Source organism: Elephantulus edwardii, unplaced genomic scaffold, assembly GCF_000299155.1.
Source record: "Elephantulus edwardii isolate Elephantulus edwardi_28Jun2011 unplaced genomic scaffold, EleEdw1.0 scaffold00138, whole genome shotgun sequence".
Lineage (NCBI taxonomy): Eukaryota > Metazoa > Chordata > Mammalia > Macroscelidea > Macroscelididae > Elephantulus > Elephantulus edwardii.
This window is the reverse complement of record NW_006399888.1, coordinates 945,037-964,540: the sequence shown is the minus strand read 5'-3', so window position 1 is coordinate 964,540 and position 19,504 is coordinate 945,037. Positions and strand designations below refer to the sequence as shown.

At 38.5% G+C, this 19,504-nt stretch overlaps 1 protein-coding gene across 1 annotated transcript in view; it reads right to left on the bottom strand.

The window, feature by feature from the left end:
- ATRN (attractin) overlaps positions 1-19,504 on the bottom strand; it is a 158,354-nt gene that overhangs the window by 105,703 nt on the left and 33,147 nt on the right. Inside the window, exons 2-3 of the mRNA XM_006894202.1 lie at positions 10,478-10,561; positions 5,100-5,213 (exon numbers count right to left, since the gene is read on the bottom strand). Of these exons, the coding sequence (XP_006894264.1) occupies positions 5,100-5,213; positions 10,478-10,561 (198 nt within the window). The remainder of the gene's footprint in view (positions 1-5,099; positions 5,214-10,477; positions 10,562-19,504) is intronic.

The following is a 19,504-nucleotide window of genomic DNA, read 5'->3' as shown; positions in this document are numbered from 1 at the left end:
AATTATTTTTTTAAAGATAGACTTTTAAATATCTAAAAATTAAGAAGCTAGTAAGTAGAAGAACTCCAACCTTAGTATTCTGACAGATTTCCTTTAGCTAACTGCTCTCATATATAAATTCTCTATTCTGCTTATTAATATACCTTAAGCATTTCCCGTCTTATTAAAATTTTGTTAGGTTACTCGTAAATAAAAGAATTACTGAATCTACAAGTCTAAACAGTGGCTTTGAAGCAAATACTACCATGTTTTTCAAAAGCAATATGCCTATCAACAAAGAAAGAATCCATCCTACTTCACCCTGCCAATAATGCAGATAAATAAAAATGTGTGGTTTTTTAAAAAGTGTGTTTTATAGTTAAGTGCTTGGTTACTAAATGAAATGTGAAAATCCCATAGAAGAAAAGACCGGGCAATCTGCTTCCAGAAAGATTGCTATAGTTGTTGTTAGGTGCCGTCTAGTCAAGTACAACCCACAGTGGCCCTAGATCTGAATCCGGTCCTATTCTGCACCATCCTCACATTTCCTGACACATCAGGGCCCTCCGTGGCAGTCACTGTGTCAATTCACCTAGCTAAAGGTTTTCCTCTCCTTCACCCACCCTCACCCTTCTAAGACAGATTTGTTTGTTCTTTTGGCGTCCATGTTCAGTACTTGTCTCCAACACCACAGCTCAAAGGTATCAATTTTGTTTCTGTAATCTTTATTCACTGTCCACCTCTCAGGTGCATAGCAAGTGATCTGAAAGATTAAGGCCTGAATCAGATGCACCTTGGTCCTCAAAATGACATTATTACTGCTCAATAATTTGGAGAGGTCCCTAATTGCAGACTTTCTCACTGCAGTATGTCTCCTGATTTCCTGACTGTTGGTATCAAAGATAGTGATTGTGCATCCAAGAAAGAGGAAGTGGTTTTTTCCATCTATATGGTACAATTCTACTCTGTTATATAAGATTGTTATCAGTCAGAAAGCAATTCAATAACATGTTGATTTGAGTAAAATAACACTATAATCCCAAGGTTATAACATTATGATCCTTCTGGTCTACTTGTTTCCCTGGAATATGTATCACAACTACACCCACTTCAAGGTCTATGATAATCTTGGATGTTCAATTTGCTTTGAATTAGCGGGGGTGTTTTGGTTGGTTGGGGTTTTTTAAAAGAAGACACACTTGCAAGTATTCTACAAGAGTATTCACTGTGACATTATTCGTAATAGCTGAAAGCTATTTGTATGCTCACCTATAAGGAGCTGGCTAAATGGGTTTATTGTACTTCTGTCGGCCCACCGGTCTAACACAGGGAGTTCATCAAGGGGAATGAAGAGCAAGCTGCAAAACAATGGCCCAGTGTATGTGTATATCTACGTGTATTTCCTAAGTTCATATAAAAACAATGACACATACATACAACCCAGAAGTAAAGAACAAGAAAGAAAGGGAAGGGAACTTTCAGTCAATGAAAGTGTTAATACAGAACAGAGTTCTAGGAGCATCAGAATGCTCAGGGTGCTCCAGTGATTACTAACTAGTGACGTGTTTGCTCTCATTTAGTCATCTAACAAACACTTGTCAAGCACCTACCTTGCATAAAGCATTATTCTAGGTACCAGGAGTATAACAGCACAGACGGCAAAGGCACTGCCTTGATCAAGTTCACATTAAAGAAACAACAGCTGGATCTACATACATGTCCCTCTGCCTGGCAGAGACAAAGGCTATGAAGGGCAACAGAGTAAAAGAACAAAAGAAGGTGCTGCTGTAGAAACGGCAGTTGTAGAAGGTCTTTGAAGAGGTGAGGGCTGATCAGAAACCTAAATAAGGGGCTGAGCTTATGCTTCCATCAGTTTTCTATACCAACAGTCTTTAAAATAGTGAAGAAGTCTCTAGATAGAGCAAGGTTAATGTGCTCAACTACTCGTTGAAAATTTGAGTCTACCTAGAGATATTTTAGTAGACATGGTGATTTACTTAAAAAAAAAATAAATCAGTCACTGAAAACAAATGGAGGACAGTTCTCCTCTTACACTTACAGGAATGTCATGGATTGGCACTTACTGAACAAGTTGGCTTTTTAAATACTGAAGGGGTACTTGGAAAAGCAAGGCCACCTAGAAAAGTATTTTGAAAGCAATCTTGCCACAGGAATCGTTTGGGGGCTTTGGTCACATTGAAAAACCCTGCACCCTTCTATGCAAACAATGAACTTCAGGATTAGAGAGACCAGATTCCATACTCCTAGGAATGTCACTGACATCTCTGAGCCTCAAGTTTCTCATCTGTAAGAGAAAAACCCTATCTACCCCACAGTGTTATGCCACAGATCAGACTTGAAAGCCTGTGAAGTGCTGTGCCCAACACTACCAGGTACTCAGTAAGTGACATCGAGCATATTTATATGGTACAGACAATAGAGTGTGTAGGATGGATGGTAGACCAGCACAGGGAGTCAAGGGCCTCTACGTGAGAGGACGAGAAAGTGTGAAAGTAGCTTTCCCATCATCAGAGGAGTCTGTGTCTTCACCTTAAAAACTTGAAAACAAACTATTTATGAGAAAAATGAACTTCTGCAGAATAAATGAACACAAATACTGTTTCAACTCAGCAAGCAAGGCAATGGAAAAGCGTCTAGGTGATGAAGAGATGCTGCCAAAGTGCCATAATCTGTCACTTCAAGTTACAGCCTTGCCCCAACCTCCCTGTCCATGGCCTGTAGGTAGAGAAACAAAGACTGGGGCAGCTGAGAAGACAAGTAGCTGTGCAACTTGAACACAGCAGAACGGCCTGCCCTGGTGTTCTTTACTATTAGTTATTTCAAATGTACACTTAGCACTGTCTGAAACCATTCCTGTCAAGGATATGAAAATAATCTCTTAATGAACCTGAACTTCAGCCAAACCATCCCCAGGTAGACAAATGCGCTCTTAGGACACAACCTGACTTTACCAACAACATAAGCTTACTGATAATCCTCAATTTGACATACTTTTTCCCTGGCACGACCTCTGTAAAGGCACAGATTAAGCCAGAGGTAAGTCAGCTAAGGACCTGCTAACAGAGTCAGGCAGGGTCTACACCTTTACCTGACGAAGGAAGGTCAAAGAACATAGAAGAAGTGCCATCCCTTGACTACCTTCTCCATGTGTATGACGGCCTAACCACCCTGGTTTCTACTGGGTGCCGGGCAGGCTGACTGACCTCTGATTTCCAATGGTTTCCTCTGAAAGTTCTTCATGGCCTCAACAACTGCCTCTTCAACTCTTGACCTTCTTGTTGTTGTTTTTATGTATTCTCGAGTCTGAACTGACTCATAGCTGACCCTCCAGTGGGTTTTCAGAGGAAGTTTTACTGCACAGGAGGAGATACTGTCTATCTTTCTCCCCAGCTGGTGGATTCAAACTATGTGCCTTTGCAGTCAGCAGTACAACTCTCTACAGCCTATGCCACCAGAGCTTCCTCCAGGACTGATGGCCCCACAAACCACAGCCTCCTCTAGCCAACACCAGAAGAACTAGATGGCACTCACTACCATTACCAACCACTCTGGCCAATGACACATAAACAGTCCCAGTCAGAATGGGAGAAAATTATAGAGCAAAGCTCAAGTTCATAGAAGACCAGACTTAATGGACTGATAGAGAATGAAGGCACCCATGACATTGTTGTTGTTGTTGTCATCATTGATTGTCTTCAAGTCAAGCATGACTCATAGTAATCCTATGAACAAAAGGCCTGAAGCCCATGACTATTACCTATTACCCTAAAATGCTCTTTCAACCTGGAACTGATGTCACTCCTAGAGGTCACTTCCCAGCTGAGTAATAGATTGTTCAGTAAAAGTTCTTTATCAAGTTATCAGGAGGAAAAACTGCAACCATTTTTAATTCTCCAACATCAAAAACATATAATACAGCTAGTTCTTCTTAGTGAAAATAAAAATGTCAAAACTAGTTAGAAGATCCCATACAGGCGAGCTCTGGTGGCCTAGTGGCAAGAAGCTGCACTGCAATCCCAGAGGTGAGCAGTTCAAATCCACCAGATTCTCTGCTGGAGCAGGAGGGACAATCTCCTCCTGTACCAGTCAGATCTGATTTGATGGTACACACACATGCAAAAAGAATAAAAATAAAAAAAAAATTTTAAAAAAAGAAGATCCCATACAGTTGATGCTTTAAACACCTGAAGGTCAATGAAGGAAAGGACCCTCAGTGAAGTGGACAGACCCAGTACCCAGTAACTGCAGTGGCAGAGGTTACGAGGACAGCACAGGACAGGGCAAGGTTTCAACCAGTGGTCACAGCATTGTTATGAGTCAGAGTGGATTCCATAGCACCTAACAACAACATGCACCTGATGTAAAACCACTTTAACTGTTAATACAGAATGGTTATTGTTGTTGTTGATGTTGTTATGTGGCATCAAGTTGCATGAGACTCATAGCAACCCTGTGTACAACAGCCCTAAACCCTGCTCTATCCTATGCCAATCTCACTGTCTCCAACACACCTACTCCCATTACCCCAGTCACTGAATCAATCCACCTCAATCAGGGTCTTCCTCTCTTGCGCTGTCCCTCCCTCCCAAGCATGATGTCCCTCTCCAAGGACTGGTCCCTCCTTGAAAAATGTCCAAACTATGTCAGAGGAAGCTTCAGAATCCTTGCCTCCAAGGAGCACCTAACTATTAATATAGAATATACCTGTTCCAGGGAAAAAAATTACAATGATATATAAGTATTTCTATTCTTAGCAAGAAACCGCTTTCCATTTATGTGCCTTGTTCCCAAAAGTTTCCCTCAATACTTATACAATAGGATACAAACATACACTATGGCTACACTATGATACAAATGTACACTTGATACTATTTACAAGTCAGGACACTGAAAAGAGGTCACCTACTGTATCTTGAAACTCACCTAATAGCTACAGGAAACCAAGAAGCACACAGTGATCACAGTCCAGGCCTATCACTCTTTCCACAAAATTAAGTATGTTATGTGAGAATAAAGCTAAATCTACTAAAAATGCAACTGACAAGCTTACACCCAGAAATCAAATAATGATTAACGAGGATTTTTATGCCTGAGCTTACCTAAAGGCAGCAACTAGTGGTGCATAAATTGAGTCGCCATCATAAACATATAAATGGTCCCAACTACATTCTGTAGCAAAATGGTTGAAACGAAGTCTCATTATTCTGTTTGGCCTGAAAATAATAAGAAAGTTAATTTATAACAAAGCAAGCTTCATACCCAACAAATACTTGAGGAAAATATCTATATTTCAGGAATTTACAGGGGAACAAACAGTTCTTCTGGTAGTAAAAGCCATTTTCTTTTATTTACATAGCACTTAACATGGACAAGAGATCATTAAACATGTATGCAAATGGTAAACAAAACAGAAGTGGTCTGTATGGAAAGAGTTCATTCAGTGTTTCCCGTAAGTCATAATTTCACAAACTGTCAATTCTCTGAACTCTCCCACTTGTCTCTCTTTCTACAGTAAAAGCCCTGGTCTAAAGGAAACCAAGATTCTGCTCTGACTTAAAATGTGTCCAAAGACAAGTAAGTATTGCTAGACAAAAAGCATCGTCGGGCGGACTGGGTCTGGTCCTAATCACTGCTCACCAGCTTTAAATGGTACTTTAACTCTTTTCATCTATCACACTGCTTCCTCCATCGCTTTTCTCCACTTTTGACATTCCTTTTTTAAAAATAAACCAGATTCTTTCTTCTGTACATCTCCACACCTTCTGGACTTGCCTGATCTCTGTGCATTCCAAAAAATTTTAAGTAGCAACTACTTACTCCAGGATTTAAATATCCATCCTTGGGTTTAGTGCTAAACTCCACTGTCAGTTACATAACTGACTTCCGGGTATATCCCTCTCCAGCACCACCCGGGAAACATTTCCAAAATTAAACCTTCCATTCTCCCTCCCTATTTAGTTTCTCCTGAATGTGGCACTGCACATCTGTCCATGCCAGAAACCTGGAAGTCATCATTGATTTAATTTCTTTCTCCAATATTGTACTCTACTGCTAAATTCTGATTATTCCAGCTTCAAGGTATATTTCAGGTCTGTCCTCTTTTTTATGCCTTCACCACTACCATGCTAGTCTAAATTAACATAATTTTTAGTCTTGCTTACAAAAACAATCCATCATTGTTGTTGTTGTTACATACTGTCAAGTCAACCCACAGTGACTCTATGTACAGGAGCTCTGAACCCTGCCCTGTCCTGAGCCAGTCTCACTGTCTCCAACACACCTACCCGCATTGCCCCAGTTACTGAATCAGTCCATCTCATCAAGGGTCTTCCTCTCCTGCAGTGTCCCTCCTACTTTTTTAGCATGATGTCCTTCTCCAAGGACTGGTCCTTTCTGGCCATGTGCTACGATTACCCACATCTAATTCAGTCTCTGTATTAAACAACATAGGCCAAATGAAAATTTGTGATTCTTTATTTAAAACAATTGGTGGCTTCCTACTGCACTTAGGAAAAAAGGCCAAATTTTTAACAAATGATGACCTTCTGTGCATCGCTCTCCCACACTCAACTGTTTTAACCTCCCTCAGTTGCTTCAGTTTTAAGATTCTTACAGAATACTCTTCTAATTACTCTTTCCCTACCTAATTCCTTGTCTTCCTTCAGACTTCAGCTCACTATCACTTCCTCAAAAAGATATGAGACTCTCAAGCCAGGCCATATGGCACATAACTAACATCTGTCCTCCCTACTGGATAGTAAGTTCTCTGGTGAGAAGGACCAGGTCTGTTTTCAATCACGGGTTTATCCAGCACACAACATAGTTAATGTTTGACACAAGATGGCACACACACAAAAGATCTGTTTCACATGATTTTACTTGACAGCTCTTAAAAAGTCCTGCCAATTCTGAGATGGTTCTTTTACACTTCTGTCTAGTGCACAGGCCTTTTCACTTCAAATAAGCATACGAGATATACTCCAACCATACCCATCAATGTATTCAGTCAAACAGCTTCTAGTCAAAGAGGAGTTTATAGAACACATGTGATTCCCACAAAGCATGTAGATTATCCCAAACATTTTGCTTCAGGATGAGTAAGTAGCATTCTCAAACTTTTCAGTCTGTTTTACATGTGCAGATGCATTTGAACACCCACACATTTAGCCTCTGTTTTCCTCCTTTAGGGAGTTTCCTATCCTACAACTTCAGCTTGAGTATAAGATAGCTACTACAGCTTGAGCTACAAACTGAACTAATCACTTTTTTTCTTAGAATACCACTTTCATGTGGAAGAATAACTAGTTGTCCACATGTAGATAGTTAGCAGACATTTTCTAGAAAATGGACAAAGACAGACTGTAATTTCAAAGAAAGCAGCCACTTACAGTATTTTATGTCAGTGATAAAGCCTGAAATTTCAAAAGGTAAGTAACACTTTGGGAAATGTGTATTTGCTACCTAGATGTAACTTCCCAAGAGGTACCTTACAAATTTCTGATGAGATTATGTAATATAAATAATCAATATAACTTTAATATATCAATATTTGGAAGATCTGCATTAAATCCGTCAATCTGTATATTCCAAATGATCCAAGTAACATGTTACAAAATCCTGCATATGTAAGAAATCCAGCAACTTTTAATAGAGCAATAAAGTTGAAAAAGTTGACTAATATTACCTGAGTCTACACTATAATTTACTTTAAAGAAATTATTACCTGTCAAGTTTTGATATAGTACCAAAGAAGATTAACTATAATTATTTAAATAGACAATTAAAATCTCCTCCCTTTTCCTACTACATATTTAAGTGAGGCCTGCTTTTTTTCTTTTCTTTTCACATTCTTCAGCCATAATAATATAACAAAGTGAATGCAAAAAAATAGGACATCTAGCTATCCTGAAGAGTTCTGCAAAAAAGTACAAAAATTATTTTCTTCTGTTCTTTAAAAATATTGGTTTGCTTGTTCTCATAAAAGTGTCACTTGTACTAATATGTAGTAGGTTTATTACTGTTGCTTTTGAAAGAACTAACAATATTTCTTGGTCTTTTTTCTAGCAGGGTAAATACTGAGAGATACAACCCACAAACCAAAAATTATTTTGGTTCCTTGACCTCAAAGGTTAAGGGCAGAAAAAGGTCCCTTTCTAAGAGACCAGAAACTACTTGAAGTTTTTGGTAAAGAGAAGGAGAAAAGACAACAACAGGTAGAGGACAAAAGGGGGTCAAGAGATTATGCTGCTTGGGTTAAAGAAATTATTTTTATTTTCTTGCCCACAATAAAAATACTTAGAAAAATGACGCATTAGCATTTGCTAATGCTTTAAGTAAACTATTAAATTACTTAATAGTTTCTGTACAAACCATGGCCTCATCTACTCTTAGACCAGAAGGACTACATTACTGCCTGTTCTGAGTGGCACAAGCAACAACAGATGGACCCTGACAGAACAGGGGAAAAATGTGGACAGGAACCTGTAATGCTTTAAAAGATGAACAACATAAACACTCTCACTGGACTGGTTGAGACTGGAAGACTCCCTACAGCTATTTTCCCAGATAAGCATTTCAACTCTTGAACTAAAACTAACCCCGGAAATCACCTCATAGCTAAGCAGCAAACTGGTTAAAAAGAGGAATATCACTGTGCTCTTCTGAAAAATCTCCAATATGGGACTAAGATGATCAACACTCACTTTAAAAACAAAAATGATTTGCATCTCTCTCAGGGCTAGGGATTTTGAACATTTCTTCATGTGCTTGTTGGCCATCTGAATGTCTTCCTTGGTGAAGTGTCTGTTCATATCCTGTGCCCATTTTTCAATTGGATTGTTCTCTTTTATTTTGTTGTGGTGCTCGAGTATTCTATAAATTCTAGATATAAGTCCCTTGTCTGACATGTCATTACCAAAAACTTTTTCCCAGTCTGTGACTTCCCTTTTTACCCTGTTAGAGAAGTTTCTGGATGCGCATAGGGATTTGATTCTTAGAAGGTCCCATTCACCTATTTTATCTTCTCCTGGTTGTAAATTTTTCAGAATACTGGGAAGACTCTTTATGTTGTGGATTAGGACTACTAAAGTTTTTCCAAGCTTTTCTTGAATGAAGTTTACCGTCCTTGGTTTTAGTCCTAGGTCCATGATCCACCTTGAGTTGGTTTTTGTATATGGAGTGAGGTGGGGATCTTGTTTAATTCTTCTGCAGATAGTTTTCCAATTTTGCCAACACCATTTGTTAAAAAGGCTGTCATTTCCCCACCTAACTGATTTCATCTCTTTGTCAAAAATCAGGGTAGAGAAGCTGCGGTATATTCACACAATGGAATACTATGCTGCATTGAAAAACAAGGAACTCATGCAATATTATTCAAAATGGGTGAACCTGGAGGACATTATGCTGAGTGAGGTATCTCAGTCACAAAGGGACAAATACTAGATGGTGCCACTGTTGTAGAATGAGGCTGGCATTGGGGTGGGGGTAAGACTGAGAAAAACTGGATGAAATATGTTTATGGCATTGAAGTCTATGGGGGAGAGAATAGTCTAAAAGTATTATATTTTAGGGCATTATTTTTATCGTAGGAGTATGCAATGAGGGTTGCAGAGTGGATTATATTTGGGGGTAGGGGGTGGGGTTTGGGGAGGTGCGGGGGGGTTGTGTACCAATGAGGGAGTTTTTCTTTTGCTTTTCAAGGAGAGGAGCAAAAGGGAGGGGGGAGGGGTTTGTGCGGGGAGAAGGGTGCAACAATGAATGAATGGAATCCCAAAATCTCTGTAGATGCTCACTGAAATGAAAAATAAACAACCTAAATTAAAAAAAAAAAAACAACAAAGATGAGAATGTACATGAGAAGGAAAATGAGATTAATGGAAATAAGCAACAGAAATCATGAGAATGTTCATGCCTCAGAAATAATGTGACCAATGTAACCAACTTGAAAGACCTTTGTGAAAATTGCTCAATGGGACCCTAACCTACTCTACAAACCTTCACTGCAAACACACTATTATTTTTTTAAAAAAAACAACAACAACAAAACAATAAATTTCTATTATAGTTGAAAACATACAAATACTATATGTAGACAAGTCATTTGTAATGATACTAAATCAACAACGAAATTTCTTTTTTGGAAGGGAGGGTTTGAACATCTGTTAATGTTCTTTTTTTAAAAAATTTGCACAAAACTTTACAAGTTATGTTGCATTTTCATTCAATCTCTCCTAGATATTTTGTTTTATAATAGTAGTTAAAATTTACCTATGTACTTAATTACAATGTCTATTCAAACTTATTTTAAATTGCCTTTCCCTTTACCTATAATGAAGATCAAAGAAATAAGAAAACAAATCTACTTGTCAAATGAAAAATTCTAAATTTTTTTAAAAAACATGTTAAATTCTTTATGATATATATAATTTCGCGTCTAGTAAAAGTAAATCTAAAGAAAGATGAAGCCATTACTACTTACTGTCCTTCAATGAGCCATGTGCACTTCGTTTTATATTTATAATTTCCAGGTCCATCTGTTACAAACCCTGAAGATCCAGTTAGTCTGTAAATGAAATAAAAACTTAAATTCATTAGAATTTACTACATTGGTAACAGCTTTCTAAATTCTTCTATAAAATCCCAAATGAAACATAGTGGGTACATGAATGGTACAACCAGAAAATGACTAGTTATATCTAAATTGCACAAATCAAAATTAAACAAGTCCAAGTCAGACACTTAAAATAAGACACAAAAATATTTTAAAAGTCATATTTTGCACCATGAAAATGGCCACAAGAACATATTTATAAATATGAACTGGTTTTTAAAATTAAGATCATTAATATTAAGGTCAGTTAACAAGTAAATGTACTGCATCAAGTCAATCTTGACTCAAAACAACAAAGCAGGAGAACTGCTTCACAAGATTTCCAAAACTGTAATCTTTACGGAACAGACTGTCACATTTTTTTGCATCAGTTACAAGCGGTTGTTGTTGTTATTAGGTGCTGTTGAGGCACATAGGAAGAGTCTGCGCATCTTTCTCCCATGGTTTCGAACCACCAGAGACGTAGTCTTTGGATTAGCAGCACAACTCCCTACAGATTAAGCCACAAGAGCTCCCATATTGTTAAAAAATTTTTAAAGAAAGATCTATTTCTTTTTTCATTACGGTTTCCAGACCGTATTTCCTTGTTTGCATTAACAGTATCAGTCTCCCTGAAGCAGAGCTTCTTTTTGGCTCTGTCTTACTTTCTGAGTCATCTATTCACATACCAGTTACTCCTCTTCACACACTGAAGCTATCAGCACCCTGTTCATTATATTCCATTCATCTGCATCAACACCCAAGGCACTGCATCCAACACTCAGCCTCTCAGCCTTTCCCACCTACTACTGTCCAGTCAGTTCTGTCTTACAAACACCCTCCATCAACTTTCTAAGGCTGAAAATCTTAATGAGGAGCTTACACATCTTTCTTTAGTGGAACAGCTGGTATACTCCAACCACCAATCTTTTGGTTAGCAGCCTAACCACATACTACACCACCAGGGCTCTTTCTTACCTTACCATTAACAATCAGTTCTTCCACTCCACTTTTTTAAAATTTTTTTTTATTTTATTATTTTTTTGTGTGTACGGTCAAATTGGATCTGACTGGTACAGGAGGAGAGTGTCCCTCCTTCTCCAGCAGAGCATCCGGTGGAATTGAACCTCGCACCTCTAGGACTGCAGTGCAGCTTCTTGCCACTAGGCCGCCAGAGCTCGCCTCTTCTACTCCACTTTTGCCACTCATTCCTTACCCTTTAACAATACTATCACCAAGATCTCCATTTTAAGCATCCTACTACATAAAAGAATGTGAATTCCAGAATATTTAATTGTGCTCATGAGAAACCTACACTTAGCTCAAGAGGCTGCTGTCCAAATCGGGCAAGGGAATACTGCATGATTTAAAGTCAAGAAAGGTGTGAGTCAGGGTTGTATTCTTTCTCCATAATTATTCAATCTGTTTTGTATCCTTTCTCCATATTTATTCAATCTGTATGCTCAACAAATCATTTGAGAAGCAGGACTCTCTGAAGAAGAATGTGGCACAGGATTGGAGAAGACTCAACAACAACCTATGTTATGTAGATGACACAACATTGCTCACTGAAAATGAGGACTTGATGCACTTGCTGCAGATGATCAAAGGCCTTCAATATGGATTACATTTCAACAAGAAGAAAACAAAAATCTTCACCACTGGACCAATAGGCAACATCACAATAGAAGGAGAAAAGATTGTAGTTGTCAACAATTTTATCTTACTTGGATTTATAATTAATATCCTTGGTATCAGCAGTCAAGAAATTATAAAAACAAGTTGCAATGGGAAAATGTGCTGTCAGGAAACTCCTGAGTACTTCAGAGCAATGATGCCAGCTTAAAGATTAAGGTGCGCCTGATGCAGGCCATAGTCTTTTCAATCACTTGCCATACAGCTGAGAGGCAGATGATGAATAAGGATGACAGAAAAAGAATCAGTGCCTTTGAGTTGTGGTGCTGGAGATGAGTACTGAGTAGTCCACGGATTGTCAAAAGAACAAATATCTGTCTTAGATAAAGTGAAGCTGCTCCTTGAAGGCAAGAGTGGTGAAATTCCATGTCTTATGCACTGAACATTTTGTTGGGAATTGAGGAGGGACAAATCCTTGGGAAAGGTGGAGGGTCAGCATAAGAGAGGAAGACACTCAATAAGATGGATTGACACAGTGACTTGAACAATGGGTTCAAGTGTATCGGAGATGGCAAGGATAGCACAGGACAGGGCAGGGTTCATGTTCATTGTTCATGGGGTCCCTGTGAGTCACAGTCAACTCTGCCACATAACAACAACAATGATCTTCTTTAGGGAGCTCTGGTAGTTCAGAGTGAGATGGGCTAGTAACCCAAAACTGATCTGCCTCCAGAGGGAGCATGGAGATGTGCTACAGACTGCCCTTTGAGGAAGATCTTGCTCTACCATCCAGTGTTTGGTGGTCAGTCCTTCAGGAGCTACCTCGTTCCTTCCCAGGATAGCTGTACTCTGGTACTACAGAGGACAGGGCATTTCAATTCAACATGGGACAACCCCGACATGCAATACTCACTATTAAAACTCTACTCTGTCAAGTCTACCTCCAAATTTAACTACTTTACCCTAACTGGGCTTCCTGTTTCTTCCTGTTATTGGTGCTACAGTAAAATTTTACCCCAAACTCTCTTAGTATCTGCTTCCAAAAAAATGCAACCTGTAACACACACTCAAGAAGAGATCATCCATTTTCTTCCTTTGGACTTTGGCTACAGCCATCATGCTACCAAGCTGAACATAAAGCTAAAATCAAGGAAGGACAATCAAAGGTTCTAAAGACTGGTGTCACACAACCACAAAAACTTCTAGCTTCAGGAGGGAATATATTTTCCTCTGCTTACTGTTTTATTGTTTACATGTGTGTGTCTGTCTGTCTGTCTCTCTCTCTCTCTCACACACACACACATACAATCTTATTTATTTTGCTTTAAGCTTTTCTAGCTCAAGTTTTATAGCTCCCTACTATTCTTAGTTAACTATGAAGAACTGCTAAGGCATGAGAAGGGTCAGTATTTACATGTCAGAGTCATTTTACTAAAGAAATATACCTCAGGTTGTTTTTATTTTAAATGGTTCATCTCTTTAAACAATCACATCTACTTATTTTATTCTGACAAAATGAGCTAAACTCACCAAGACAGCAAACAAACACTGTCAAAGGGTGTAGAGAGATCAGAACTCTCATTCACTGAAAGTAAAATGGTGCAATTATGATGAAAAACAGTTTGATACATTCTTAGAAGGTCATTCTAGTCTTAGAACGATAGAAATACCATTTGATGAATCAATCCCACTACTTAGTTGTTGCTGGTGTTGTGTGTGCCATCAAGTCAGAAACAACTCATAGCTGACCCTCCAGTGGGTTTTCAGAAGCAGTAAATCACACGGGACTAGACAGCCCACCTTTCTCCCTCAAAGGAGCTGGTGGAATCAAACTGGATGCCTTTGGGATGGTAGAGCAGCCCCTTACTACTAGGCTATGAGGCTATCTTTATGAGTTATGCTAATCAATAGCAATTGATGTTACTAAAGAAAATGTCAATGCATGACTATATGAAAACCCAATATGATTTGCAAGTCATCGGCCCACAAAAAATCATTATATAGTAAAACCTGAAAACCAAAAGGAAAAACCCAGTCACAGCTACGTAACTTTAAAAAAAATGCACAGATATGATCACAGGCAGGCTTTCATCATTAACTAAAGAATAATTTCTTTTTTTAGTCTACATCTTCAGTTTCCCTCTACTCCCATTTCGCTCACAAGATAAACACTGAACTACCTAGCAAGCATTTTTAACTTTTTTCTTTATATTCACGAGACAATCATATCCATGTATGATCCTCTGAAACTCTTTCTGGTTACTCAAATTGGTTTATTAAATTTCTCTGCATTTTCGTCACTCAGCAAGACCTTGTGGGGACCTCTTCAACTAACCACATCTTAGTCTAATTCACACATGCTATTCCAGTGGACTTTTGCTGCCTTTTCTCTACTGGCATTTATTTAATTTTTAGTTGGCTGGCATCATGCACACTGTTGCAACAAATATCCTTATACATATGGCCTTACTTAGGCATTTTTTTTCTTCCTCCTTAGAATGCAGGGAGAGGATTACTGGACCAAAAGGAATATGAATTTTAATTACTAACTTAGCTGCCAAATTATTTTCCAAAAGGCTATAACAACTCACATTTCCACCAGCAATGTAGAAAATAATACTTTTCTCCACATCCTCTCTCAGGCGTTCTTGTTTCTTTTAAAATTTCCAAGAATTTAATTTCCGATTCCCTGGGTCTGAGTGAATGGTCAAGAAATGGTTATGGAAAATTTGCAAAAGATACGAAAGGGAAAGGCTGGGGCGGGGGCAGGGGGTGTAGGGATCCAACCAAATCCACTGCCATCAAGGCAATTCCAACACACGGCCAGCCTCCTCCTTGTTTCAAAAGCTGTGAATCTCTACAGGAGGAGATGGCCTCATCACTTTCCTTGAAGCAGCTGGTGGATTCAAACTTCAGACCTTTTTATTAGCATGTAATATTTAAGGTTAGGAATATCAATCTAAAAAGTTGGGTCAAGTTTTATATTATTATTGATAACAATTAAGGACATGTACTCTCTGTATACTAATATGCTCTTCTTAGTTTCACAAAGCAGAAGTTTCTTTTCCATCTTTTCTTCTAATCACTTAAAGCTAAAACTTTCTCTCTATGTACTGCTTCAGTGGCATTCCACAAATTTCAATACACCGTGTTGGCATCTTCATTCATTTCAAAGTGTTTTCTAAATTCTCTTGTTTTTACTGTGACATGTGTTATTTAGAAATGTATTGCTTTCATTTCCAAATTTTGGGAGGAATTTTTCAAGAGATCTTTTTTTGTTACTGATCTCTATTCATTCCACTGTGTCTAGGACCCATACTCTTTATTATTTAAATCCTTTTAAATTTATTAAGAATTGTTTTATGACCTAGTACATGATCTATCTTGGTGAATGTTCCAGGGGCACCTGACTGTGTGCAATCTGGCTTCAAGATGTATGTGTGTGCATGCATGCAATATTCTATAAATGTCAATTATGTCAAGTTAATTGTTATTCATCGATAACCTTGCTAATTTTTTGTATATTCTATCAATTATTAAGAGGAGAATGTGGAAATCTTCAACCATAATTGTAGATTTGTCTTTTTCTTCTTTTAGGTCTCACTACTGCCACTATATTCTGAGGGGCTCTGTTATTAAATATCTACAATTTTAGGAGTGTGTGTCTTAAATTTATCCTTTTGTCACTATGGAGTTTCACTTCTAATAGACTTCCTTTCCTATTCTCACCTCCACAAAAATAAGACTCTTTTATCTTCTCCTTTTTTCATCTTTGTTCTATAAGACTTGGCACTTAAAAAAACCAGTCCTTTCTATATAAGCATCCTTACTGAGCACTTTTACCACATATCCTCAATCTATCTTCATTGATGAAGGTGCCATTTTAAAGATAAAGTCACGTTCACTGCTCACTACTCCTTTCATTTTCCCTAGTCTTATAGCATTTTACTCCCTTTATATGGTTACAATTTTCCTCAAATAGAATGCCTGAGTGGTATACTCTCAATTCTTACATATCCCTAAACAACTTTCTTTTACTTTGACAGGTAAGCAGTACTTTGTATCCTTGGATTACAACCATTCTTCTCTCAGTACTCAATGGTAGTTAACCACTGCCTTGTGGCTGTAGTTTTCAAATAAGAAATCTGACGCCTGTCTGAATTTTTCCCTCATGTGGCTCGTTGCCACTCCTCCATCTGTTTCTTTTTCTCCTTTTAGAAATTCTCTTATGCAAATTTTGGATATCTTGAATCTCTCCTCAATGTTTCTTTCTCGCTTAACATACTTGCTTTGTTTGAAAAGTTCTTGTACTATTTCTCCTTCAATTCATATACTGAATTAGGAAATCACAGATTTGGAGTTCAGAAAGCTATTTGAAATACACATGAAACTTCTTAAGTATTACAGGATTTTTTTTTTAATTTTATTTTAAATTTTGCTTTAAATTTTAGAAAGCCGAAGTACATCTTATGTGCTGGAGTGTACAGGATAAGAACACCCTGTAGGATTACCTACAGGAATCTTCTCAGCTCTCCAGTCCCCTGCTGTCCCCCAGCCACCCGCCTAGCCCATTTAACTGCTGGAGATCAGTCAGGAAGACCTAGAACACTCCACTGGTACAATGTTCTACTACTTCCCAGGATCTGCAGCTCCATGGTTCTTTCCCCATCCATGCTCTACCAGCCCACCTACAAACCAGGTCTCTCTGACAGATGGTTATTATTTCCTTTTATGTTCCAGTTTTCACTACAGTTATACTTGAGTTAGGGAGCCCTGGTGGCCTAGAGGCAAGGAACTACACTGCAATCCCAAAGGCATGTGGTTCAAGGCCACAAACTGCTATGCAGGAGAAGAATGTCTCTTCCTGTGCAATTAACTGCCTCTGAAAACCCACTGGAGGGTCAGCTATGAGTCAAACAACAACAATACTTGAGTTTGTTGTTGCTGAATCAATTCTGACTCATGTCAACTTCATCTGAAATAGTAAGCATGTGGTCTTGCACTATCTTCACAATTATCAGTATGGTTGAGTACACTGCTGTGTCAATCAATCTCTCACTGAGTTTCCCTCCTTTTCAGTCACTCTCTACCAAACAGAATGTCCTTTCAATCCAGCAGTCACTCGTTCCTGATGACATGGCCAAAGCGAGGCAAGTCTCAGATAACAGTCTATGAGTCATAGGATTTTCACTGCCTAATTATTAGAAGACTGTCAAACTCTTCTTCCTGTTCTGTCTTATTCTGCAAGTTCTCCTAAATGCTGTCCACAATGGGTGAACTTGATGGTATTTGAAATACCAGTGGCATAGTTTATAGCACCACAGGAACATACAACCATCATAGCAAAGCAAAATGGCAAAATAACGATGGCAAAGTAATACGACTCTTTCCTATTACAAAACAAATCCTCTACATTGAAAGAGTCAATGAAAGCAGGGGGACACTTCCTTCACTCAAATCTTGGCCTCTGTCCTGGCGGTTCTCCACGATTCCCCTATAGGTAATCCCAAAGCATTTATGGGTTCGTCTACAACTAACATGTTAGCTGCCCGTATCGTATATCCAGCTCCAAGCTGGATCCAGTTTTTAGGCTCCTATTTCTTTTGATAAAGCTAAGTCACCAACTCTCCCTTCTCTTAATAGCCTATTTATTCTTTTATCATCATTCTTCCTATCTTTTAAAATTTATCAACTCTTCTTTACTTCACTCAATGCACTGAGTTTCCAAAACTACACTCACTTTTATCCTATCTTCATTTTATTCTAGCCACACTGTTTGTTATTCCCTGGTTCAGATTCTCCTCATTTGGTCTTGGTCTCCAAAACGAGCCTCTCTAACTGAGCTCAGTCCAGCTCCCTGATCTAGTCAGTTGTCTACAATGATACCTCTCTGTCCTCCTTCTCAAAGGCCAACCTGATCACGTCACTCTACTTGGAAACTTCTGCTTATGTACAAGGTAAAGTTCTAGCACAGCATGCCAGGTCTATCACATTCTCATCCTCCCTGCCTCTCCTCTGTCTCCAACCACTGTTATCCTATGCGAGCAGCTCATATTGCAGGAGCACTGACTACCACTCTCCTCTCTCCACTAACCTGCTGTAAGTCCCTGCCTTAGAACAGACTAACACCAATTCCTCTGTATAAAATTTCTCTCCCTTTTCTTTCCCCCCCATTTTCTTGCTTACCTATCTACCAAATTGCTAACCACCCTTTCAAATCTCAGTTCAAATGCCTCTTGGAGCTCTGGAATGAACCTATGTCCAGTATCTTTTGTGTAGAGGTGATTGATGCCTAGTCTGTACTCAGACATTCCACGTGATCTGATCTAAATTGACATGGAGGGGAAACGCTGACCACCACCTGCATTTTCTCAAAGATACACCTCATTCACTTCTTTGTATCCAAGGCCTACAACATTACAGATGTCATATCATTAATATCTGCTGCCTAATCAATGACAACACCAATTCCAACAAAAATTTTCAGTCTCTTATAAGAGGCAAAGTTAATGACTAAAAAAAAAAATCCAGGATAAAATCCTGTGAGTGTCAAAGGAAAAGAGCCTTTTCCCTTCCTTCCTATGAGCCTGTGCAAAACAGTACTTCTGAAGCTAAATAACTAGAAGTGGAGCATGTGTTCAAAGATACCTAAACTATCTATTATACTTAATAACTGTGCTATTCTATCCTCTAAGATGAAGAGTTTGGTTCAACAGCCAAGAGGGTCCCATGTTTCTTTATCTAAAGCATTCCCTTAAAAGAGATAAAGATGATGTTTTTCTAAATAGGAAACAAAATACAACCTTAAAATATAGAAGAATACTGGTGCAGCAACAATGCAAAGTCCTAGAACCAACAAAAACTCAATCTTGCAAAAAATCTAGAGTCAAGAAATAAAATAGTTCTAAGACCGCATTCAGCTTCAGCTCTGCTTCCTCTACGTTTCTACACATAGCCATACCCAATAATTTGACATTTTAATCTTATGAGGGGACTCTTTTCCTAATTCAACCATCTCTTCAACTACCTCTAAAATAAGACAGCCTCTTTTTCCAGGTTCAAATACTGGCATCACTTCTGTTAACTTCTTCCTCTCCTTCTAACCTTCATCAAACAGATGACTAATTTATAAATAATACATTTGTCATCAAAGGCCTCTTTGATTTAGCTCTTCATCCCCATTGTCACTGTGACAAGAAACCCTCAGCTCCAGACAATTCAGAGTAGCCCTACTGCTACGGCCTCTACCACACAGCTTCTAAACCTACCCAACAAGGTCAA